Source organism: Meles meles, chromosome 17 (assembly GCF_922984935.1).
Source record: "Meles meles chromosome 17, mMelMel3.1 paternal haplotype, whole genome shotgun sequence".
Lineage (NCBI taxonomy): Eukaryota > Metazoa > Chordata > Mammalia > Carnivora > Mustelidae > Meles > Meles meles.
This window is the reverse complement of record NC_060082.1, coordinates 553413-579265: the sequence shown is the minus strand read 5'-3', so window position 1 is coordinate 579265 and position 25853 is coordinate 553413. Positions and strand designations below refer to the sequence as shown.

The window sequence follows — 25853 nt, the reverse complement described above, 5'->3', positions numbered from 1 at the left end:
GCCAGCCCCTGAAGAGAGCCCAAGAGTCCCTTCTGAGGACGTGCTCGGAAAAGCACACTTCCTCCTCGGCGCCACCACACTTACCAGAAGAGCGGACGCAGAAGTGCGCCCGGAAGATGCAGACGACGGAAGGGTGTTCTGCTGCGTGGCTAAGGGGCTGCAAAGAGGAGGCCGCCATCAGCCACACTGCTGTGGTTACGGGACCCGGAGCACACGGCAGGAACGGGGTGAGGAGAGGAGGCGGGATACGGGGCCAAGGAGACCTGAGATCATGGGGAGCGCAGTGACCAGCCAAAAGCAGGGAGCAGACCCAGCGAGGGTGGCTGCTGAGAAGGCAGGACGGGCCTCCTCTGTTTCTACTTCCCGCAGCTTTCAGGGCCTCCACCTCACTCACGTGGCCCCTGCCAGGCAGCAGGGACAGCAGAGAGGCAGAGATCCTGCTCCTGCGACCCCAACCCGGATCACCTGCTGTGTTGTGTGGTGGTCGCATTTGGACTCTCGTCGCCATGGCTCAAGCCACCCAAGGAGGATGAGTGCTGACTGGCTGTTGTCAGTAAGGAAGCTGCAGACACCGTCTCGCTGAGAGGGGGGATGCCCGAAGCAGAAGGGGAGTCAGATTTCACCGCAGCGCCTGTAGCACCTGGAAATGAAGGGTAGGTAACTCACCCCATCAGGAGAGGAGCGTTAGCCCCAAGCCAAGAGTGTGATTCTCTAATAATGGACTCTGCGTGTTTAGGTAACCCCCGCTCCCCCTCTCTTTTTTTTTTTTTAGATTCTAAGCACTTCAGGGCACTGATCTCATTTATGCAATTAAGGGAACCAAGGGTATTATCACTATTCTAAAACAGAGAAACTAGAACCTTAGGTTTGTCTGATATTAAATAGCAAGGCAGAACCAAATCAAGACTATAACCGAGGCCAGGACTCTTCTCACTACAATCCAAGAAAAGCAAAAAATGTTGAGAGGAGAGGAAAAACACTACAACACAGAGGAAAAGGCCTGAAGAACACTCACCTTCAACAGATTGCGTGGTCTGTAGCTGCGGGGCCTGCGCAGAGCCGAAGCCGTTCTGGCACAAAAACAACAGAGAAGTAAGAAACAAGCTCCAGTGGACAGGCCCAGTCAGCACTGACTCAGCTTCATTCCCATGACCAAATCTGTCAGAGAATTCTGCAAGCTAACCGAAGGATTAACGTAACGTGGACTATCCAAACAGAACGACAAGATTTAAAATGGAACGAAAACAAGGTACGCCGATTCTGTGTGACCCACGGCAGCAGAAGGCAACCCCCAAACTGCCTGAGACAGCCCGAACCCAGAAGAGACACAGCAAAGGCCTAAGTCTAGGGCCCCAGGGGAGGACGGGGGGTCCAACAGTTCAGCCAAACCAGCCAGTGTTCACTCCACAGCACCTCTGGGACATGCTGTCCCCGCACCGGGCCCAGACACAGCAAGGTGTCTACAGGTACACACCCAGCAGTCTAGAACTCAGGTCTTCCCGAAAAGTAAACCATTATTTGACACTGATTCTACTACAAAGAATGAATCTTTATTGCAAAGAGAATGGTTTCTGGCTCTGAATATCTAGGCTTGCTGAAAAGAACTTTTTATTATCACCAACCACAGAAATGGGCTTTTTCCAGCTTCTCAATCCGCACTTCTGAGGTATCCCAGCACCATTTATCAAGAAGTAAAACACTAACACTGAAGAGACTCTCCCCAATATTGTCGTAACCACAGCCCAGGGACTTGTAAAGCCACTACCTTTGCCTGAGTCAGGTCCTTTTGGGGTGATGAGGAGATGGAGCTGGGGTACCGTCGCGTCTGTGTGGACCTCTGCTCATACAGAGGACCCTGAGCATTATTTTGGGAGGTATAGGTTGTCGACTGAATTGGACCGCTCTGATAACCGGACTCCTGACTCTGGTTAGATGAAATTGTGGATGAAGATTCACTGTGGGGAATGCAGAAGGAAAATCTCAGAGAAACGAAGCGGAACAGATCCACTGATACGAAGGAAATAGTGGAGATCTTCTACTAGGGTAATTTGATTGCAGTTGAAATGAAAACTTCCAGGAACAGATAAAAAACAATCTTTTCCTGACAACAATTGGCATTTCCACATCCTACATAATCAGGGGTGTAAACTGAAACACCTACCCTACGTTCTGCTGTTACAGGAAAAAGAGACAAAAGCAGAAAGGATGGACCACTCCTGATCCCTCCGAAACACCCTCACAGGAAACCTAAGCACAAGGCAAGTCATCTTTTGCTCATATTCATTTTAAGGAACTCTGACCTCCTGGCTCTCAGAAACCCTATTACATATAAGGTTACTGGTAAAATTCTCCTGAGAAAAACTTTTAAAATATTCACATGCATTAATGGCAATGATGATTCAACAGATTAGGCTAGGGCCTAACACCGCTGTTCTTAAATTCGAAGGACTGAGGGAAACAGCCGAGTCCCAGAAAGCCCTCCAGGTTTGCTGTTGCTTCCGCTGGCTCTCCCACGTGGTTACTGGAGGAGGCAGGAAAGTTTCCATTTAACTTATGTGATATATCAATTGCTCCGTCTTTTCTAGGAGGCCAGAGACTCACCCTTCTTAGGCACAAGGCACGCAGCAAAGGACCAAATTATCAGAGGCATTGTGAGCCAGACAGCAAGGTCCTCCTGCTAAAGGTTCATACACACCTCTTAAGAACTGGGCGCGGACACTCTAAGTACCCAAGGGGCATCGCTCCACCTGTTCTGAGTTACAGATAACGCTAGTAACAGTATTTTGAAATACTTAGTGAAATGCTATAATCAGACACTTTTCCTTCATTCAGCCAGACGCTCGGCCTCTTAGGAATTAAAGGAATCAGCACGAAACTCAGAAAAAGTAGGAAAAGCCCAAGTAACAAAGTCTTATGGTTGATGTGTCCTCTACCTGGCCGTGCTGGTATAGAGGCTACTGGGAGCCTGGCTTGAAGAGGCGCTCGTGGTGGGGGCGGACTCGTAATCAGAAAGGACGGGCTCTGACCCGAACTGCAAAGCCCCGAACTGCAGGTTCAGTCCTGAGATATCTGCCGAGCCAGGCATCTCCACAGCCAGAGCAGGGATCTACGGAGAGAAGGGAAGGGTTTCAGTACAACCGTACGTGAGACTGATGACGACGAACCTCTGCTTCCAACCTGCACTCTCCCCTTACAATCTCAATTCCCCAGTCTCATACGCCTTCTGCCCTAAGATGACACCCATCTCACAGCTCAGCTACCTTTGAAGTCAAGGAGGCCTTTTTCTTCTGTTGTTTCAACTTCTGCTGAGCCGGCTGAGGGCTAGAGGACTGGTTGTCTGAAGAGCCGGGAGACATCTGCGGGGCCGAGGCGGGTTTACTCGGCAGAGGAGACGAGGGGGGCGGAGGTGCGGCAGCGGAGGTAACCGCTGCCGGGGGCTTCTCCTGAAGGAACACCTCCATCATGGTTGAAGACGGGGTGAAAGCCTGGCGTTTGGTAAAGGGGCTGTGTACGGTTGAATCATTTGGGTTCTTCAAATCTGTATGAAGAGACTCAGTATGTGTGAGTCCAGACAAGCTGATAAACCTCAAAAAAAGGCTCCTTTCCTACTCTAAAAAGCAGAAAACAAGGCCCTCAAGAGTCAGTACCTCATATAAACAGGCTCTCTTTGTAGGGCTTACCCTCATTTCTGAAAGTGAGAGCCACTGGATCACACCTGTCCTAAGTATAGCCCAATCAAGCCAGCACGACGACCCTGCCTCTGTCAGACAGGACCTAAGAACTGCCCATATTTTGAATGTAAAGTCCTAAAACGGCCAAGTCCGTGCACCTTCTCAATGGCAATGTGTTATTTTCAAACACTAAAACCCAATCTAGGGAGAACCCACAAACCCCTAGGTCAACTGAAGACTGCAACCATGTATGCGTCTAATTCTGATAAAGACATCCTAAGCCACAACTTTTTCCTATTTCCTAGCTTTCTGAACTCAGCCTGTCCGACTAGGGGAAGATCAGTAGGGGATACTAGCCAGGTGGCTGCCCTGCCGCCTTTCTCCTGACCTCAAGACATATTCTCCCCCCTTGATTCCTGCCGGCGTCGGGCACTCATACTCCCATGCTTCAAGAATTCAAGTCGCTTCCCATTCTCCTCACCGTACTGCACCAGCGATGGGGACTGAGAGGCAGAGCCCATGTCCCAAGAGGAGGTGGTGGTGGTTCCGGACTGCGAATGCTGTGCCGCCAACTGGGCCAAAGCCTGAGCCGTCTTGAACTGCTCCAAGAACTGCGAGCCGGTGGTGCTGCCGCCTTTGGCTTCGCCGACATCACCGAATCCTTTCCCTAACATGCTCACCTGCAGAGCAACACAGAGATGAGACAGAGCCACAGCAAGCCCATGTGCTTACTACTCCGAAAGACACTTCAGGACAGTGAGAGCCAGTGGAGATCAGACAAGTGAAGAATGTCACCAGACTGAGTACACAGTCTCTGGAGTCAGCCTGCTTAGGTTCAAATCCTGGCTACGGAATCATGGAAAACTCATTTGTAATTTCTCTGACCTCATTTTCCTCACCTGAAAATAGAAATAAGAATAGTACTGCATAAAGCTGTAGGAGGATTAAACAAGGAATGTACATAGAAAGGCATTTAGGGGCACCTGGGTGGCTCAGCCGTTAAGCATCTGCCTTCGGTTCAGGTCACGGTCCCAGGATTCTGGGATCGAGCCCCATGTCAGGCTCCCTGCTCAACAGGAAGCCTGCCTCTCCCTCTTCCACTCCCCATGCTTGTGTTCCCTGTTTCTCTGTCAAATACATAAATAAAAATCTTAAAAAAAAAAAAAAAGGCATTTAGTATGTGCATGGCACGTAATAAGCACGCAAAGAAATGAGAGTCATTAAAATCTATGCCGTCACTGCCTCCTCAGGGATAAAGATCTAATGACTGGGGGCGCCTGGGTGGCTCAGTTGTTAGGCATCTGCCTTCAGCTCAGGTCATAATCCCAAGGTCCTGGGATTGAGCCCCACGTCAGGCTCCCTGCTCAGCAGGAAGCCTGCTTCTCCCTCTCCGACTCCCTCTGCTTGTGTTCCCTCTTTCGGTGTCTCTCTCTGTCAAATGAATAAATAAAAATCTTTAAAAAAAAATTTAACATCTGGGGCGCCTGGTGGCTCAGTGGGTTAAAGCCTCTGCCTTCGGCTCAGGTCATGATCTCAGGGTCCTGGGATTGAGCCCCACATCGGTCTCTCTGCTCAGCGGGAGCCTGCTTCCCCCTCTCTCTCTGCTTGCCTCTCTACTTGTGATCTCTCTCTATATATCAAATAAATAAAATCTTAAAAAAAAAAAAAGAATTTAACATCTAATGACTAAAAGCAATCCTTTTCCTTTTAGTTTTGAATCAACCAGTATGTAATTATTAAATTCATATGAAGGTTAACACAAAACTTCACTTCAGGCATTAACGTTCTAGCCCCTTCCACTTAACAGCTGAAAAGTAACAAGAACTAACTGGAGCCCCACCGCCACGTTGCCCTAACCAGCACAGGAGCCGAAGGAGAGGAGCTGAGGGCTTATCAAAATGTCTGCACTGGGGGCACCTGGGTGGCTCAGTGGGTTAAGCCGCTGCCTTCGGCTCAGGTCATGATCTCAGGGTCCTGGGATCGAGTCCCGCATCTAGCTCTCTGCTCAGCAGCGAGCCTGCTTCCCTCTCTCTCTCTCTGCCTACCTCTCTATCTACTTGTGATCTCTGTCTGTCAAATAAATAAAATCTTAAAAAAAAAAAAAAAAATGTCTGCACTGGACAGTCAACCAACAAGTCAGTATGATTTGTTTTATCTGTATCTATCCAAGTTCTCTAGGGTAACCATGAATAACAAAGCAAAATTTTTTCTTAAGGCTTTGGGGAGATTTTCCCCACTCCCTACTCCTGGGTAAGACGACGAGGCTCTCCAGAAGATGAAGCATGTGGCCTTGACTACTTTAAAACACCTTCAAGGAGGGGTGCCTGGGTGGCTCAGTCATTGGGAATGTGCCTTTGGCTCAGGTCATGATTCCAGGGTCCTGGGATCGAGCCCCGTGTTGGGGTCCCTGCTTGGTGGGAAGCCTGCTTCTCCCTTTCCCAATCCCCCTGCTTCTGTTCTCTCTCTCGAGGTCTGTCACATAAATACATAAATCTTTTAAAACACCTTCAAGGAGATTTAGAATCTGGTTTTCTTTAGGTTCTTACCCAACCATTCCATCCTCAACACTAAGCAGTGCCTTTTTTATCTGAGAGTGAGCGTGTACACCTGAGTGGTGCAGAGGGAGAGACTCCCAAGCAGATTCCCTACTGAGCACAGAGCCCAATGCAGGGCTCAATCTCTCCACCCCAAGGTCACAACCTCAGCCAAAACCAAAAGGGACACTTGACTGAGCCACCTAGTTTCCCCTGAGCAGTGCTTTCTTACACAAAACCAATCGTCCAACCCAAGGTAAGACATTTTTCCCAGTTCAGTCTGTCTCACAAGATTATACAAACAAAAACAAAACACCAGAAGTCGAGTTAAAAGTATGGGATTGTGGCAAAGAGATGATCGCATGTAGCAGCGATGAACAGATAGTCCGCGAGTGCACACCTTTACATTAAAGGCACAGCACCTGAGGTAATGTCCACATATCATACATGACAATGGGGCCCTCCTATATTATTTACATCTATTAAATTTTAAAGGAAATTAATCCTCTAATATTTACTCTTAATACGAAACAAAATGAATAACATACTGACCAATACAGCTAACAAGAAGAATATTTTTTTAAAATATTTATTATTTATTTATGTGACAGACAGAGATCACAAGTAGGCAAAAAAGCAGGCAGAGAGAGAAAGGAGGAAGCAGGCTCCCTGTGGAGCAGAGAGCCCGATGCGGGGCTCGATCCCAGGACCCTGGGATCATGACCCGAGCCGAAGGCAGAGGCTTTAACCCACTGAGCCACCCAGGTGCCCGAGAATACAATATTGACTGGTATTTTTATTTTTAACATCATGTGACACATTAAACAGACTGTTAGGATAAATGAAATACGCTGAAAACTTATTTTTCATACCAGAGTGTGAATTAGGTTGTACATCTTTACAATCCAGATATTAAAAAGGCAATTAAGGGGCGCCTGGGTGGCTCAGTGGGTTAAGCCGCTGCCTTCGGCTCAGGTCATGATCTCAGGGTCCTGAGATCCAGTCCCGCATTGGGCTCTCTGCTCAGCAGGGAGCCTGCTTCCCTCTCTCTCTCTCTGCCTGCCTCTCTGCCTGCTTGTGATCTCTGTCTGTCAAATAAATAAATAAAATCTTAAAAAAAAAAAAGGCAATTAAAAGATACACAGAATGCATCACCACATTTCCCACCATATAGCTCAGGGATTGGTGTTATTTCCTTAACTTTACGACTTTTGTCTTTAGGTTTAGGTTTCTTTCTTTAGGTTTTACTACTTATTTCTTGAGAGAGGGAGAGAGCATGAACATGCACACACATGCATGTGCGAACGAGTTCCAGCAGGCTCCCCGCTGAGCAGGGAGCCTGATGTAGGACTCGATCCCAGGACCCTGGGATCATCACTTGAGCTGAAGGCAGATGCTTAATGGACCGAGCCACCCAAGCGTTCTTTATTCTCCCTTTTTCTTTAATCCTGATGCTCTGCTCCCTGTCCCTTCTGCCCCACCTTTCCTCACCTGCCACCTTTCATATATGTCAGAACGTCAATCACCAAATGACTACTAACGCGCACACACACTCTTAGGCGGTAGTTAAAAACTGACAGTTCTGGATTAGAGGCTCACCAGTTTTCTATCTCACGTAATTACTGTAATTCTCCTACTGGAAAAATAAAATTATATGCACACACATGGTCTCTTAGCTCTTACAACTACAGTATCCCTCCACCAAAAAATATACAGATAGGAAGGGGAAAGCAAACAGAAAAAAAGTATTTCTTAGATTTGCTGACTATAAAAAAAACTGGTCAACCCCCCCACCCCGCCCTGTGATCTCCTTTTTGCTGCAAATAAAGTTTCCTTTATGTGACAGCAGCCCCTTCCAAAATTGGTTCATCTTTCTTTAGCTTAAATGATTCCTTTACTATAACTAATGACCTTAAGTGTTTTAACTGGATCAACAAGTCACATGCCGTAAGCGCTCTAGCTGTTAATGAACAATACCGCCGCCACTCTAAACCTGCACAGCCCTCACTCATCTTACTTCGTCTTTCCACAGCTCAGTAAGGCAGGCAAAGCAATTACTCGCAGCCCTGCTTACAGAGAAAGGGACTGACAGTAAGCAGAAACAGTCACGAAAACTTCCAGTTTTTGGAAGCCTAGTTCAGAAATGTCCGGTTTAAACAAATTCATACGGCAATTCTGTTCTATCAAGAAATAGGGAGGGGTGCCTGGGCGGCCCAGTCAGTTGAGCATGTGCCTTCGACTCAGGTCATGATTCTGAGGTTCTGGGATCCAACCCCACCAAAGGCTCCCTGCTCAGCAGGAGTCAGCTTCTCCCTCTCCTGCTCCTCCTGCTTGTGCTCTGTCAAATGAATAATAAAATCTTAAAAAAAAAAAAAAAAAGAAAGAAAGAAAAGAAGGAAGGAAGGAAGAAATAGGGAAGCACTACAACCTCCCATCGAATTTTAATTAGAATTAAAGAAGGATTAAAATTTGATGTCGTTTTTCTCTTAAGAGCAACTAACATTCAGCACAGCCAGTATTCAGTAACTGAGCGCACTCATTTCTAGAAAAGATTCAGTGTGTCCAAAACTAAGTCCTCCTCTGGGGGCACCCCTATTACCCAATTCTACATCTCTACACCCAAGGTTGCTTAGAGGACAAAAGGGGATGCTCTACCCTGCCCCAAACCTGTCATCAGAAGGCAGTACTGCATGTGTGTGCCGGGGAAAGGGTGGCTGGAAAACACCATGTCTCCTACTTACCATACTGTGATGAGAAAACGTGTTTCCGGAAGCAGGCTGGGTTATGGCACTCTGCTTTGAATTACTGAACACCAGAGGCTGGGCCAGAGAAGGAGCCTGAGATGGATCCAGATTAGATGAATCATTCTCCACTGAAGACGGTGTCTTCCCCAACAAAACAGCAAGGTCAATTCTAGTGGGGAGACACAACATCGTGATGAATAATGACAGAACATTCCAGCATTCCCCAACTCGCAACTCAGACTAGGCTTAGATCAAAATGAAGCCCTCATCAGTAACATCAGTAACAGTATTTGGTAGAAATACTTCATCTACCAAAGTAATTGGTATGTAAGAGCCCTTGTGGGATCCAGCTGTATGCCAATGGTGCTGTCAACCATAATAATGTTAAATATTCCAATTTAGTGAAATCAATTTAAGGAAGTAGCAAATGTTAGTTTTAATAAGCAGCTTGATTACTTAGGCCAAAACTTTACAATTCTTTAGCCAAGACTTTAATACTGAATACCTGTCATCAGCGGTACCTAATACATAAAAACATATACTAGAACAATGGCATCTTCTTCAAATGTCTTTGAATCCCTCCCCCAGTTTTTATAAAATTTCCAAAGTTAATGTGGTATAATAAAAACCCCTATAGTTTGGTTTTGTCTTCAGTTCTTGACAGAGCACTCCTGAAACCCTTAAAATTTCCAGAATATCTTGTTATTCATAATGAATCTCTTTATTCTTACTTTTATTAGAGACTAATTTTTAATGATTTTATTTATTTGAGAGAGAGAAACAGAACGAGTGGTGGGGAAGGGCAGAGGGAAAAGAGGAGACTCCCTGCTCACCAGGGAGCCTGACGCAGGGCTCAATCCCAGGATCTGGATATAATGACCTGAGCCAAAGGCAGACGCTTCACCGACGGAGCCGCCCAGGTGCCCCGTAATGAGCCTCTTTCAATGAAAGTTTACAGTAACGAGGTTACTCGGGGCGGGAGCCCCCCCACCCCAGAGCTTCAGGAAGGGGGCGGCCACCAGCAACACCAGGAAGGGGACTGAAGGGTTAGACCTTTCAGCCCCAGCGCACTCTACCCACTCTTAGGGTTGGAAGCTGGGGACGGCCTTTAATAGCCAATGGCTTAATCAGTCAGGCCTATTAAAGTACTGAAACTTGGGAGGTTTTGTGCCCCACCCCACGCCCTGCCATATGCAACTCTTCCGTTTGGCTCTTGTTCCTGAGCACTGGTTGTAACAAACCAGTGACGGCAAGGAACCTCTTCCCTGAGTTCTGAGTCGTGTTAGCGGATTACTGAGCCTAAGAAGGAGGCTGTGAGAATTCCCAAATTTGTTGCCAGCCAGGCAGAATTGTATGGATACCCTGGGCACCCATTTGCAGCTGACCTCTGAAGCAAGGGCAGTCTTACGGGACAAAGGCATCTACTAGGCTGTGTGCTAACTCTAGATAGTATCAGAATTGAACTGAATTATTGAACAGCTGTAGCTGGTGTCAAAGAGTTGAAGAACTGGTGTCAGAAAAACAATACACATCACCTCTGGGGGTAATGGCCTCAACATCCTATTTCCAGTGCAATTCAGGACTTTCTGAGTCAACAGCTATCATACCAAGGTCTAGAAATAATCTAAGAGGACTTCTGGGGATAAAAATATTCCTGATAACTGTTTCTTCCTTTACTGACTCCAATACTTAGGGATCAAATTCGAAAAAGTTCATTAGCCAGATCCTACGGTAAAAATGATCACTTTACTCAGCAGGCTCAGCGGACAAAAATCATAATTATAAAAGCAAGAGAAGAAGCTACTAAACAGTTCTGCAAACTCAAATAAATGAAAACATTTCCCTGTTTAACTTTACCTTACTACGAGTCAAGTTATATCATACTAAATTTTAATTCAGATTGACCTATATAATTAAAGAAGCTATTTTGGAGAGAAACATCCTTAAAATTGTAATGTATAGATTTCCATTAAGTAGATCAACTCCTGTAAACCTATCAGTCAGCTACAGAGGAACCTAGTGTGCTCTGGTCACCATTACTACCAACACTATAGGAGCCTATCAAGGCCCAGTGCTACTTTTCCTCATAGCTCTCACCAGGTCCCTCCAGAAAAAGATGCGGAACTTTACCACACACTTGCCTCTGACCAGCAGTGATTGTCACATTCTCCGCAGGCAGAGGCACTGAAGATACATTAGAGGCCGTGAAGATCTTGGTCTCAGACAGCTGGAAAACAGAGGGATTCGTCACTCCTGGTGTTAGGTGGGCTACAGTCAGAAATCTGGCATAGATAAGGGGAATTTAACACCAGGGAAAAGGGAAAATCCTAAGAGAGGACCACCTACTCAGAGGAACCCTACCTGGACTGACCTCCATGTACCTTCTAGACAGGCTCAGTGATTTTATCAAAAGAGGGTAAAATCAAGAAACCCAGTAAAATAGAGTGGAGTCTCATGGTATGCACACCAAACTTACAAAAACCTGAATACATATCCTATGCAGAAAAAGAGAGAAAACCTTTTTATACCTTCCGATCAGAGTTCCCAACTCCCACCTCGACCCAAAAAACCAAACTTTATCTTCCACTGATCCTCTCGAAGAAAGGTTACAGCCAAGACAAAAACAAAAATAAAAGAAATTTATTCCTAGCTTTTGAGCAGTAAGGGCCCAAATACTGGTGAATTAAGGTCTTTTCAGGGATAATTTCAACAATATGCAATTTTTGCCTTAATGGAGGCTTTACTACACCTAGACTTTGCAGTGTAAGTAAGCAATTGTAGAAATAACTCATTCTAACTTTCAAAACTTCATTTGGTTTTGTTTTCACTTTTTGATTAAAATCTCCTCTCTAAAAACAGGGAATCTACTTCCCCAAATATACCATTTTCTCAAAGTTGCTTAAACAGACAAGCCAAATCTTAGAAAGTATCCACAGGCAATCTAGCTCAGTTACAACAGAGAAGAATCACCCTCTTACGCTGGTGCACCTCAAATGTTAAGAACTCAGGCCTGGCAAATCAGGACAGTCTGACCGATTACCCTCTCACTACATGAGCTGTCTTGCCTGAACACACGCAAGTACAGGAAAGTACAACGAAAAATGTTAAAACAGGAGTTAATCCATATCACTGAAAAGTAGAATTCATAACAAAAGCTTGACTGTGACCAAGAATCTGACGTTTTTTCTCAGGTACTACCCTGATGAATTCAGAGGTTGTTCCCATGCCACGTTTACGCCGCCCATGTATGAGGTTTCCAGGTTGAGTCAAGAGGGAAGACAGCCGGCTCTATATATTCATCTCAATGACAAAGCTGGGCTTCAAGTCAATAAAAGGGTTTCCAGAACCAACCAGATTGTAGACCTGAAGATGTGGTACAGTCCCTTTCTCTTCGTACCCACCTCTAAGCCAATCCCAGGACCACGCGCCAACGTCTGAACGTGACTGAACACCAGAACTGGCTCCGGAATCACGTGCCGCCAGCAGTGGCTACTCAGCACACCCCCTGCCTGGCTCCCTTTCTGGTATTCTACCCAACCACCATCTCTTCCTGGGATAAATCCGACAATCAGATATTGGACTTACACAGGTGCACTTGCCCTTTCCATAGTCTGGTTCCACAGAGTCCTGTTCATGCCCAGTCTCCTTCATATAACATATGTGAAATGTTCTGGCTCAGAACACTATTTTGGATGTAAAAGTTTTGGGTCAGAATCTTAAGGGTGAATTTTGAGGGGTAGAAACATACCCATTTTCTATCCCTAAACACCACTTAGGGACAGAAAGCACTAGTGAGGAATAACCTGGGAATACCTACATCTTCATTCCAATCTTCAGTTCCCCACTCCTCTGTTGCAGTCCTCCAAGCACCTGGCAATAAAGGGAAAAAACGAAACAAAACAAAACAGTGACGTAGTTTTAAGTGGCAGTGCAAGATACGTGCAAAAAACACTAACGTATTAACATTTTGGCAGCCAGAAGTGTAGCCAGATTTTAGTAATCAGAAGGGATTCCTAGGCTCCAGGAGGAGAAAAAGACTATTTAGGAAGTGATACCTCAGTACACGAGTATTTTAATAAGATTATGATTTCACACCTACTTTCTGGTTTTGTTACATAGTTTTAATGGTAAAGGCAGTGGGGGTGCGGGAGCCAGGGGACAACAGACCCAATGCTCCAGGCAAACTCTTAAACCCTTCAGCCCTTTAACTTAGTGGTCAATTCAGGTAAAATGGCAGCAGCCAATTGAAACCAGAACACCACCTACTCATCTGGTAGGAGCCAGCTCTGTGGGAGATCTGGAGAAAACAGCAGTGAGGAGGAACACGAATGGCTGCCACAGGATAGTGGAACAGCAGTGAAGAAGGACCGGCTTCCAAACTAAGGGTACGGACAACTATCTGCTATAGGAACTCAATTTAAAAATGTATACTCAGTAGCAGTCAAGTTTATAGATCTCGCTGGACTAATCCTAAGAAACCCTCACGGGTCTTACTCTTTTCAAAAGACAATGGCCAAAACTGAGAAATCAAATGTGCATTAGTTATTATCCTAATCCTAATCCTACAAAGTGTGGCATCTAACCCACCAAAGGCTCTGTGAAGACAATACTGGTGTACACTCTCCTCACGGTGGTAAAAATGAAGTCAGGATAGTTTCTACAGGAAAGGGCCATCAGCAATCAAACCACCTTCCACATCCCCCTTCTGTTGCTTCATGTATACACAGATCCTCGGAAAGGGAAACTGCTCTGTGAGAGCCAGGACCACAGTAAGAAATAGCCTGCCTATAGAAAAGACAAGAACGCTCTTTATTTTCTTCTCTAGAACAAGAGCACATATTAACTCTTAAAGCCTTTCTTCCAAATAGAGAAACCCTCTTAAAAGTACGAAGTCTGGCATTCAGATATTTCACTGTCACTGAAGAGAAATATTCTAAACCTACAAAACCCTGAAATTCTTCTGGAGCTGCCTGGCTGAGTCAGCAGATCATGTGTCTCTTGATGATGGGGTCCTGCGTTCAAGCCCCACACTGCGTGTGGAGACTACTTCAAAATAAAATCTTAAAAAAAAAAAAGAAAAGAAATTCTTAACTTTTAATAATGAAAGAACCTCATTTCCTAGAGAAAAAGATGTTCACTGTAGTAGCTCTCCCAGAGCGTTGTAACTGGACCAGGGAAATTCCAAACCACTTAATAATGGCAAAGTTCTCCAAATCAAACTGAAGTCCAACCTCAGTTCAGACAAGCTACAAAAGCACATTCTTCTCCCTCCCGGTAACACGACTCTTCCTCTGCACGGACACCCATCCTGCCTCGGTTTGTAAACGGAATCCCAATCTCTGCACATACGTAACTCTGGAGTTGGAAGTGACCACGTACTAACAGGCTCTCTCAAGGCAGGAATGTTCGCCTGCACCCTGGCGACTGCCGTCTGGGATGGGAAGGAAGAAGGAAGACGCCTACTTGACCCCATACAGGACGTGCAGTCGTGGCCAAGAAGACTGTATTGACGCAGCACGAAGGAACAGAGAGAGTGCAAAGAATCTGAACAGATAAGGGTTCCCATTCTGTCAGCAGACAGCAGTCGATGTAAATGTTCAATCTTCATTAATGGACAAAATTTTTCAAGAAGGGAAAACAGGCCCAGAGTATGAGAGAGAAAAGCAGAAAAGGAAAAAAGCAGGATGACAGAAAAATTACATATCCACAGATACTTCAATTCATTAAAATCTAAAAAAATATCCGGGGCAGTGAGGCACCTGGATGTATCATACCAGGAGCAGTCTCAAATTTTCGGGGATAATTTGACCCCTCAGCCCCAATGAAATCAAGTCCTGAAACAAAAAAGAAAAGAAAAGAAAAAACAACCAGTGAAATTTTGCTTATGGATGAGAACATTTGCCCCCAAAACACAATTCCCACTGTACCTGTGGATATTTTAAGGGTAGGTTTGAATTTCTCTTTAAATCAAAAAAGAGTATTTGAAGTGTGCTATCATGAAAACACAGAAAGATCATGCACGGAAATCAGTTCACGCTGTGAAATGAACAACGGAAATGCATGAAGCTTCACCCAACGCTTCCACCCAACGCTTCCACCCAGCAAGATGGCAGCAGCATCACAGCTTCCAGTCAGCCACAACTCGGGTTTCTGAGTCTAACCTCCCAGATCTGCTGTACTCTAGAAGAATAAACAAACAAACACTTCTTCATTCCTTGTTTCCAAACCAAATCCTTGCTGAGAACAGCTAAGGCTTTCAATCTAGGACAGGACTCCATGAGTGATTTTCTACCCACAACAGAAAACAAATCCCTTAATCTCTATAATGTTTTGTGCCAATGATAAAAAACCAAATGTCCAAGAACTAGAGCTCAGAAACAGTAACTTCTGTTACTCAGACTGCTACCACTACCTCTACAAAGCCATCAGGAGATGAATGAAGAGCAACTCATTCATCAACCTCCAAAGTAATAAAGATGTTTCTTAGCCAAATGTCTAGGGAATTAAAATGGGATCTCCATCTTGTCCATAACTCAACTTGAGCCTCCACCAATGGGAAAACTGTATCCAAAATGCACTGATGAGATAGTGTGGTAAACAAAAAGCAAGAAACATTCAGGACCTAAGGTCTCACATCTGTGGACAGGAGATGAACTGTTTGTGCCAAAGACCCTCCCAAAGAAAGAGATAAAGATCAATGGTCTTTGAAAAAGTGCAAGGCAAGTAAACAGATGGAGTCAAAGAGCCTAATTCATGTTCTGCTACGGAATCATTCCCCCTTTTACAGGAGAAAAGGGTCGCAGGCTCTCCACCTGCTGGCTCAGCTCTAAGAAGTTAATGATCACATAAGAATAAAAGACTCTGGAGCCTAGAAGCTGTTCTTATTTAAAAGGGTGAAAGTTAAAAAAAAAGAGAGAGAGAGAGAGAAAACCATCTTTTATTCCCTAACAGCTCTTGGTATATCCTACAAACCTAAAATATCCTTAAATATATACAACCTACCCAGCTACAGACACCGAAGTCAGCTAATGACAACGAAAAATCGTATTTAAATCCCCTTAATATTCTTCCACGTTCAGAAGACTATCCAGTAGAGCTAGAAAGATACAATTTCCATTTTCCCCAGATACTGCAATTTTCCAAAAATGAAGGGAAAAAAGATACTATCTCAATGAGAGAAAACAATTAAGCTATTAGTGGGCTGTGATTCTAGGCCTTTTTCACCTCTGCAAGTAGTGTCTCAATTAATTAATTATGGATACCTTTTCTGAGAGCAAAGCTAGACACCCTAACAGAAACCCTAGGAAATGCACCTGGACCTAACGGCAGCCACACAGGGTGACAAAGCATGGGCTCTGAGAGTCCAACAATTCTAAGTTCAAATACTGGCCATTTCACGACCACCCTTCAGTGGCTTGTCATCTGAACATAGCGACTAGCGTCCATCTCACAGAAGAATGACGAGGCCAGGTGACACGGCATGATTAAGTGCCCACAGGCACACAGACAGGAAGAGAATATACACAGTACTTCAAAGGCCATCCCTCTCTCTCCTATCTCTGCACCCGAAAACTATTCCTCCACTTTTTAATATGACGATAACCTCAAGTACTTATTTCCTCAGGTTCTGGAGACAAGAAACAAGAAACGGTCACTCACTCGTCCCATCATCGGGTTCGAAGTGGCCAGTGTTGTTCCACGTACTGCCGCCGCTGTTAGGGCCGTAGTTATCGTCGGTACTGGCCGGCTCTGCATAATCAGCGGGGTTAAAGGTTCTAGGGGTAGGACGGGGGAGAAATGCTTAAAAGAGTCTCTGAGCTCTAAGCAGCACCAGCAAAAATGAACTCAGAGAGGACGGCCACAAGAACCCTGACTCTGCCCTAACGACAGATCAACCAAGCCCCATTCTATCACCCTGTATACGTCTACTTCCCTCACTTATCAGCCTACCTAAAATCCTATGGTATAATCTCAATTTAGATCTACCCTGTCCTGGATTAGGACATCAAGAATCATAGTAAGAGGCACGGGTCATGACCCTGGGGTCCTGCGGTAGAGTCCCACATTGGGCTCCCTGCTCCACAGGGAGCCTGCTTCTCCCTCTGCTGTGTTCCCTCTCTGGCTGTGTCTCTGTCAAATAAATAAAATCTTAAAAAATAATAGTAATAACAAAATCCACGTAAAATTTTGGAAAACAGCAGGTATATGCATTCAAATGAAGCCATGAGATGGAGAGAATGACCCAGGTGGGGGACATTCATCTCTAAGCCCGAAGTCTACATACCTATCTAACTCAAACGGTCTAGAAAAAAATTTTTTTTTAAAGATTTTATTTATTTATTTGACAGAGAGAGAGATCACAAGTAGGCAGAGAAGCAGAGAGAGAAGGAGAAGCAGACTCCCCGCTGAGCAGAGAGCCTGATGCAGGGCTCGAGCCCAGGACCCTGAGATCATGACCTGAGCCAAAGGCAGAGGCTTAACCTACTGAGCCACCCAGGCGCCCCTAGAAATTTTTCTGATCACAGTTCAGTTAGGGCTGCCTATTATCCTCAGGATACCAGGATATTAGCCATTCTAGAATATTACAGTGGTGCTTAGGGGAAAAGAAATTAAAAGACTTCAGCATCAAATCAATGACACTTACCCCATTCCTTGAGCAGAAAACCTTCCTCCTCGTCTACCAGAGCCACCTAAAGAGAAAAGGAGAAAAAGAGAGGAAAAGAGACTATTTTAGAAGCTGATACAGAACTACCTTGCTAAATGAGACAACTCTGCCACAGTTAACTGGGTGATATTATGAGATGTTCTCTCTCTCACCCCGCAGTGCAGTTAATATACGCCACAGGAGGACCACCATTACTACAGACAGACTTTTCCCTTGCTGGCTAAATGCTGGTCCTTAAGTAAATACATTAACATCAACAATAAAGACTAAAGAAAACGACACCTACCTTCTTTCCCACTGCCCCACTCAGCAATCTCTAGAATTTGCATGACATCTCAACAATTAAGATAATGAGATGCCATGTGAATTTGCTTGTTTTCAGATAAAGCAGACCCCTAAATAACAGTAAGAGTAATCTGCCTCCCATTTTCACCCCCACCCCTCAAGAAATTGATCACCTCTGCCTCGGCCACGTCCTCTTCTGCCTCTTTCTGTACCTCTTCCAGAAGGCCCTCCACTCTTGGTGCCATCTAATCCGTTTTCCTGACCCCGAACTAAAATTAAAAACACAGCCAGAGCAGAGTCAATAGAATTTATCTAAGTACGTAAATGGCATGTATAGACGGTGGTGGGGAGTCAAAAATGAGCAAGAGAAAATGAGCTGGAAGGATGGGACAGGATGGCTACTCAGGGATGAGCCACAACAGAGAGTTGTAGGTCATACAACTTCACCAATAACTGCAGAGTAATTTCATGCCAACCTGGCAGCTGCAGCTAGAAAACGCTACCTGTAAGAGGTACCAAGGCCTCACAATAAAGAGCAGGAAGAAAAAAAATCAAAAGGATATTATGGTTACTAGGTCCAGCCTAGCAACGTTCTGACATCCCTGAAGTCCAGACATTACTGACCCACAGCTGGTTTTGTTAAAGCCCCATGCATACACTCTCGTCCACGGCTGGCACCTCTCCCTCGTCTTGGTGGTCCACCACGTCGCCGGCTATAGTCTCTGTCACGGTCTCGATTTTCTTTGCCTTCCTCGTTGGATTCCGTTTGGCCACCATCCTTCTGTCCGGAGACTCCCTTCTTCTTCCCGACCATCTCCCACGAATGCTGAAGGGCAGAGCATTCACGTCGTCTCATCAGTATGGACTACTATCAGGAAATCGCAGATAAAAGCTGGGAAAACTGTCAACCCTTTTCCTCTCATCACCCAAGTCTAAGATACTTCCACTAATTTACGTCCTGTTTAAATGGAGGGTACAGACTACAATCTCAGTACAAATTCTACACCTATCACGGCAAAACCGAAGTCCTTTATTGTAGGGGAGGTGCTTATGGATAATGGATCACAGGGATCACTTCCATAAGGATCGCCGAGATCTGGATCCAGAGCAGTCACTTGGCAGATCAAAGGACCTAGTTACTGGTGCCTATCTTTCAAGGGTATTTCCATGGCTGAAAAAATTAATTCCCTTTGGATTCAGTGACTCTCAACTTTTTACAGTCTTATTCCTGTCAAAGCAGAAAAGAACTAAAAGTTTCTAAAGGTTGACTTTGAATTCAGAACGAACAAACCACATCGAGCTCCCAGGCACATTCTCTCATCAAGCAACCAGAATTTAGGAGGAAAACATCTGCACCGACTCATCACCACCCCCAACTCTCCACACCACACTCTATAACACACACAATTTCCTTTGCTAAAAAAGACCAAGTCAAGAAGACATAGCCCTGGCCCTGAGACATGTGGACTATAGGAAACCCTCTACTCCAGGTTTTACACACTGGAGAGGTGTTCTCCCTATCCTTCCTGAACTGATAATAGTCCAATCAAACTCTCTCCAAAGCATGGTGATCTGTGGTTCATTCCACAGTGCAGGACAGAAAATCTGTGGTAAGGGAAGTAAGCTAGACCATCCTGCAAAACCTTATTCCTCAGGAAATGAGTTTTATAAATCTGAAGTTTTAAAAACACACCCCTCAGGGCGCCTGGGTGGCTCAGTTGTTAAGCGTCTGCCTTTGGCTCAGGTCATGATCCCGGGGTCCTGGGACCCAGCCCCGCATCAGGCTCCCTGCTCAGTGGGGAGCCTGCTTCTTCCTCTCCTTCTGCCCCTTCTTGTGTTCCCTCACTCACTCTCTCTGTCAAATAAGTTCAATCTTAAAAAAAAAAAACCACCCTGGAGTCACACATATTTTGCAGAAAATACAAACAAATAAAAATTCCCAAACACCAAGAGCACCAGATCTTTACTACCCTAGTTCCCGTCTTGCTCAGACAACAATGACCCAGTGCCCAGCAACAGCCATCCAGTATCTAGTAACTTTAAAGACCAGGGACCAAGTACAGTATGAAAGAGTAGTCATTTTTTCAGGGCCAATAATATTAGGTCACACAGAATATCCTTAAGGGAAGCGTGCTGCACAGTATCTGACTTATGAGGACTATAACTGGCTTCCTAGTAATTCCAAGGGTCCATCAGTGGATGAATAAACAACACGTGGCATATCCACGTACTGGAATACTGTTCAGTCTTAAAAAGGAGTGAAACTCGGACACGCAGCCACGTATGGATAAACTCTGAAAACACTACGCCAAGTAAGAAGACATTCAAAAAAACAAATACTGTGTGATTCCACTCACGTGAAATACCTGGAATAGGCATATTTATAGAGACAGAAAATAGAAGGTTACCAGGAGCTGGGAAGATGGGGAAAGAGGGCGTTACTGAGGGATTATTGTTTAAGGGATACAGTGTTTGTTTGGGAAATGAAAAAGTCCTGGAAATGCATAATGCTAATGGCTGCCCAACACTGTCAGTGTACTTAATGGCACCGATTTATACACTTAAAAATGGTTAAAATGAGGGACGCCTGGGCGGCTCAGTTGGTTAAGCCACTGTCTTCGTCTCAGATCATGATCTCAGGGTCCTGGGACTGAGTCCCGCATCGGGCTCCCTGCTCCACAGGGAGCCTGCTTCTCTCTTCACCTCTGCCTGCCACTCTGCCTGCTTGTGCTCTCTGACAGATAAATAAATAAAATCTTAAAAAAAAAGTTAAAATGATAAATTTTAAATGTATTTTACTGTAATTAAAAAAAGTTTTTAAGTTAAAACCTCAGCTTAAAATTATAGCAAAATCATAACCACAATTCTACAGAATCTATAACAGTTCACTAGTAACTTTTTAAAAAGATTAAGGACCCACCCAGGACTCGTGCTGCCCACTCTTCCAGTCCAAGCTCATTCCGCACCACAGCTGGTAGGTCATTTTATGCTCACAGTAGCTTCAATTCCCAAGTTATTGTACCCCTATTATAACTAAATCTGCATCAGGAATCCTGGAAACTAGACTCAGAACAGTTTTCAGCTCGTCTGTCTTAAAATCTGGCAAGCTTCAGAAACCTGTCACCTTTCCCTTCTCTATGGCATGTATCAGCAGCTGGCGCTACCCATGTTCTATAAGGAAAAGAAATGACCATGATCTTCCCAAAGGCACTGCCAGTTTTCTGATATGACCTCATCCACCTAAAGACATCCACCACCCCCGGCAGCTGACACGCGCCCCATTGGTTCACTAGCGGCTAGTGTACTTGGAGAGTTAGCCCACATTTTCCAGTTTATTTTCCTTTCTGATACTGTGGAAGGTCAGCTTCATAGCGTTAAGCAGAAGATGGTGGAAGGTGAAACAAATGTGACTTGAAGGAGGGAGGGAAGGTGGGAGGGAGGAAGGGTTCCAGACTTTTAAAAGGCATGAGTTCAGTCCCACCTCTTCCCCCAACCCAAAAATCTTACAATTATTCTAGAGTAAACTCAAAGTGAGCTAAAGGCACTATTATCTGATTTATCCAGACAGTAATTTTCTTTTTTTTTTTTTTTAAAGATTTTATTTATTTATTTGACAGCGAGAGAGAGAGATCACAAGTAGGCAGAGAGGCAGGCAGAGAGAGAGGGAAGCAAGCTCCCGGCTGAGCAGAGAGCCCGATGTGGGACTTGATCCCAGGACCCCTGAGATCATGACCTGAGCCGAAGGCAGTGGCTTAACCCACTGAGCCACCCAGGCGCCCCGGACAGTAATTTTCAAATAAGATCAATAACGTAAAATCTAAGACAACATTTTTTTTTAAAGTAAATTTTACACCCAACATGGAGTTTGAACTCACGACCCTGAAATCAAGAGTCACAGCCTCCCCTGACTGAGCCAGCCAGGCTCAAGACCACACTTTTTTTTTTTTTTTTTTTTTTTTTTTTTTTTTTAAAGACCACACTTTTTAAGAGAAAAATCCACAAATTTAAATTCAACAACTAAAAAAAGTTTTCCACCTTTTTTTTTTTTTTAAGATTTTTTATTTGTTTATTTGACAGGCAGAGATCACAAGTAGGCAGAGAGGAAGGCAGAGAGAGAGGAGGAAGCAGGCTCCCCGCTGAGCAGAGAGCCCGATGCGGGGCTCGATCCCAGGACCCTGGGATCATGACCTGAGCCGAAGGCAGAGGCTTTAACCCACTGAGCCACCCAGGCGCCCCAAGTTTGCCACTATTATTTCCTATTGTCTCAAGGAAACTGACAAACCTCCAACATTTAGCTAATATGACACCGTAACACCAGCAAGCTGATCTCTCTAGGAGTGAACTCTGGTTATCTATCCCAACCAAAGATCCCCAGTGTAAGACCACGTAAACGAAGATTACTTTAAAATGATACACTGCTCATTAAAACAATAAAGTTCTCTGCTAAGCACCACAGGCACATCCCAAAGGTTAGCAAGGCAAAACACCTGTTCTTAAGGGACTTAACAATTTGGGACAATGATAAGACAAGCACAAAAATATAAAGATCTCATTAAGTGGAAAGGGTAAGAGGTGAAATTCTAGGGCAAGAGGTCCTCCAAGATATCCTCTATCATCTCCAGGGACAGTCAAAAGGCTGTTAACAATCTCTCTACTACCTCAACAGAAATAACTTCAAGCAATGAAAATGTATTGTAAAAGGTAACACTAATGAGAATGTCTTGAAATCAGAATCCACTAGTTTGTGTGGCTTTATTCAACAGCAATACAACAGATGAGCAGAATGTTCTATGATCAGTAACTCAGGCTAACATCTAGCATCCCTAATTCAGAACGCAGTCTGGAAAACACTCGCTAGCCCAGAATGAATGATTTATTCTAAGCAAATTAAAAAGGACAGATTTTATGTCTCCTCCTACTTACTGTATATAAATTTTAAGTATTCGTAACCCCCAGCAAACAATCTCCAGGGCAGTTCTCTGCTCCGTTTGGAGAATAAAGTACTCTCCTTTATTTATTTTTAAGTATTTTATTTATTTATTTGACAGAGAGAGACAGTGAGAGGGGGAACACAAGCAGGGGGAATGGGAGGAGGAGCAACACGCTCTCCGCTGAGCAGAGAGCCCGATGTGGGGCTCGATCCCAGGACTCTGGGATCACGACCTGAGCTGAAGGCAGACACTTAATGACTGAGCCACCCAAAAGCCCCTAACTACTCTCCTTTAAGCTGAGTTACTCCACTTGCTATTTTTAGAATATTCTGAGCTTCTCAGCCAGGGACCCACTTTCTAGAATGCTCCATTAACACTCTACCGTATCTGGGTTTCCTTCCAGTAGGACATTGATGGCTCTGTTGACATCTCCATTGCAGTCATGCAAAGCAATGACACATTCATCCTGGTTCTTGCCTGTGATATCAATCAACTGAAAGAAAAAGATCAGCAACCATCATGAACAAGCTTGCACTCCTCACAAAAGGCAGGCAGGTGAGCAAGGGAAAAGGGAGAAGACACCAGTTGAGTCTGAAAGAACCCCAGGCTTAAAAAAGCAAAATATGCAGAATTTTGGTATTCTAGTTCGGTAAGCAAAATATTCACCTTTGATTAGGGATGGGGCCAAAGTATTTATGAAACAACCAAACAATGAAGTATCTAATACAGAATCACACCCAGAAGCACACAGGCTTCAGCACACCGTCAGCTTCTACAACTCCGAGACGGCACGACTGCTCAAAGCTGCTCTGAGAAACGGCATCAACAAAGTCATCCAACAAATAAGAAGTTAAAATTAAGATAAAACCTTTTCGAACAAGGTAGCTGTTCGGATGGTAAATCGGAAAACAAAAGCATGTACTTATTGGCTTAACCTATTATATTCCAGGTCATAATTCTTTCTATACCTACAGCACAAAGGACCCCAGTAGCTATCTGTGACATTTAACTATGCTTTAATCCTGATGTCTCTCCCCATTGCTTACAGCAATTAGCAATACACTCACTTGTTTCACCTTCTCCTCAAAGTCAGCATCGTTATGGTCTGAAATCATCTGTGCAAGTCGAATTTGTTCCGCAGTGGCCTAGGAATTAAAACAAGTTCAAGAAAGCATGATCATGAGACAACAGAGAAGTTAAGAGGGACCTATATAGTCAATAATCCGCCCACCTCCTAGTCCAATTTCCTTCTTGTTGCAACTGACCAAGTGGCAAAATACTAACATCAATTAAGATGCCTAAATTTGCAAAATGACAAAAAACAAAAACAAAAACAAAAAAGAACACTGAAGCTATTAGTAGTCCACTCTACAGTCCCTAGAAAACCAGGGAGCTTTTCCACTGATGTTCAGAGTTAAAGCAGCTCCTGTTTGGGGATCACAGCGCCTTCTTGAAACATTTGTGCCTTCAATAATTCATATTTATTTGCAATGTCACGTGTAAACCCTGTTCCTGTTTCTGCAAGGACCAACGCCACCCCCTTATCTCCAGGGCTGAGAACAACATTAAAATTTTGTCCGAGGGAAATGCTACCTTACAGATACAAAGCCCAGGACCCATTCTTTCCAAGTCTCCTGATGCCATATTAAACAACAAAAAGGAAGAACACTGCATCACGGCATATCAGTAACAGTCATCAAGCCCTAAGTAAAAAGAGCCAAAGACTAGAAAACAAGAAGAAAAAACCCAAACCAAGAATCCAAAGCACAGAATACTGCTGCACCGGATGGAAACCAGTAACAACTGGTAATGCTACCAGTAAAGCTGTATCCCTTGGGTTCTTTACCTGTGGCCGCTGCTTGTGCTGTGTCTGGTTTTGGTTTTGAGGTTGTTCCCAGTTTCCCCGGGCTCGGGTAGTGCCCACCGACGTCATCATTTACAGTATATACAAATAACAGTATTTACAAGGTAGAATACTGAAAGATTAAAAAAAAAGCAATTTAGATGTTAAATATGGGCAAAATGTTTTCAACCGCTCTTTCATCAGCATCTTCACCAAACACTTCCATTTCTTTAAAAGCAACAAACAAGAAAATTCATCTGTTCTTAAGACATATTTAGCTTGATAAATTCCTTAAGGAACAATGGCTATTAATCCATTTCTGTAGAACAAAAAATATATAAAGCATGTGTTAAGTCATGGTTTTATTATCTTTTTAAAGATTTTATTTATTTATTTGACAGAGCAAGAGAGATCACAAGTAGGCAAAGACGCAGGCAGAGACAGAGGGGGAAGCAGGCTCCCCGCCAAGCAAAGAGCCCAATTCGGGGGCCGTTCCCCAGACCCTGAGACCATAACCCGAGCCAAAGGCAGAGGTTCAACCTACTGAGCCACTCAGGTGCCCCCAGTGATGCTTTTTTTATTTTTTTAACGTTATGAGCACAGTCTGGTTACTAGCCCCCTATACACAGGTTTTGTGAAGTTTTGCTATCTTGGTAGCCAAGGGAAACAATGTTAATAATCAAAAGCCTTCTACGTGGAAATATCTAAAGTCCCTTTGACAGAAGGAAAGATAATCAGCAAAACCTGGAAACGAAAGCTTTCCAGGAAGGGGATTAGTCTATACTCCGATTTAAAACACCAAACTCCGTCTACCTACAGAAGCACTCCTACCCCCTCTACAACCAGTTTCTGTAAGTTGCATGCGGCCTCCATCACTTGGGAAAGGACAAGCAAAGTCTAGCCTTTCTCCCTCAAGTTTTGTCTTTCCTCATGCAGTGGGAGCCTGTGTAACCTTCAACAAAGCAAGTATTAGCCCCAGTGACTGCTCAGAATCTCAGTCGGTTCCCCAGATAACTCAAACACACAGTTTTCCCGGCTATTTCTGTTGCCTCCTAGTCCACAGTTCCCAGGCGCCAGAAACGCAAATACTCTTTACCACTCACCTTAATATACAGGGAATCGCAAATCTGTCCCAAACCAAAAGGGTCTAGCACAAAGTTTTATTTGGAAGAAAGGGCTT

At 44.5% G+C, this 25853-nt stretch overlaps 1 protein-coding gene across 5 annotated transcripts in view; it reads right to left on the bottom strand.

Annotated features, from left to right (window-relative positions):
- The window catches only part of UBAP2L (ubiquitin associated protein 2 like), a 42402-nt gene that overhangs the window by 12715 nt on the left and 3834 nt on the right, over positions 1-25853 (bottom strand). For all 5 annotated transcript variants that reach the window (XM_045982134.1, XM_045982135.1, XM_045982133.1 and 2 more), the window contains 17 exons: positions 24677-24806; positions 23898-23975; positions 23213-23323; positions 18557-18725; positions 18073-18168; positions 17594-17639; positions 16609-16724; positions 12767-12819; positions 11091-11176; positions 8947-9118; positions 4153-4351; positions 3261-3538; positions 2934-3106; positions 1766-1955; positions 1016-1070; positions 466-640; positions 85-157 (listed from right to left, as the gene is read on the bottom strand). In XM_045982134.1, the coding sequence (XP_045838090.1) occupies positions 85-157; positions 466-640; positions 1016-1070; positions 1766-1955; positions 2934-3106; positions 3261-3538; positions 4153-4351; positions 8947-9118; positions 11091-11176; positions 12767-12819; positions 16609-16724; positions 17594-17639; positions 18073-18168; positions 18557-18725; positions 23213-23323; positions 23898-23975; positions 24677-24766 (2160 nt within the window). In that variant the 5' untranslated portion in view covers positions 24767-24806. The remainder of the gene's footprint in view (positions 1-84; positions 158-465; positions 641-1015; positions 1071-1765; positions 1956-2933; positions 3107-3260; positions 3539-4152; positions 4352-8946; positions 9119-11090; positions 11177-12766; positions 12820-16608; positions 16725-17593; positions 17640-18072; positions 18169-18556; positions 18726-23212; positions 23324-23897; positions 23976-24676; positions 24807-25853) is intronic.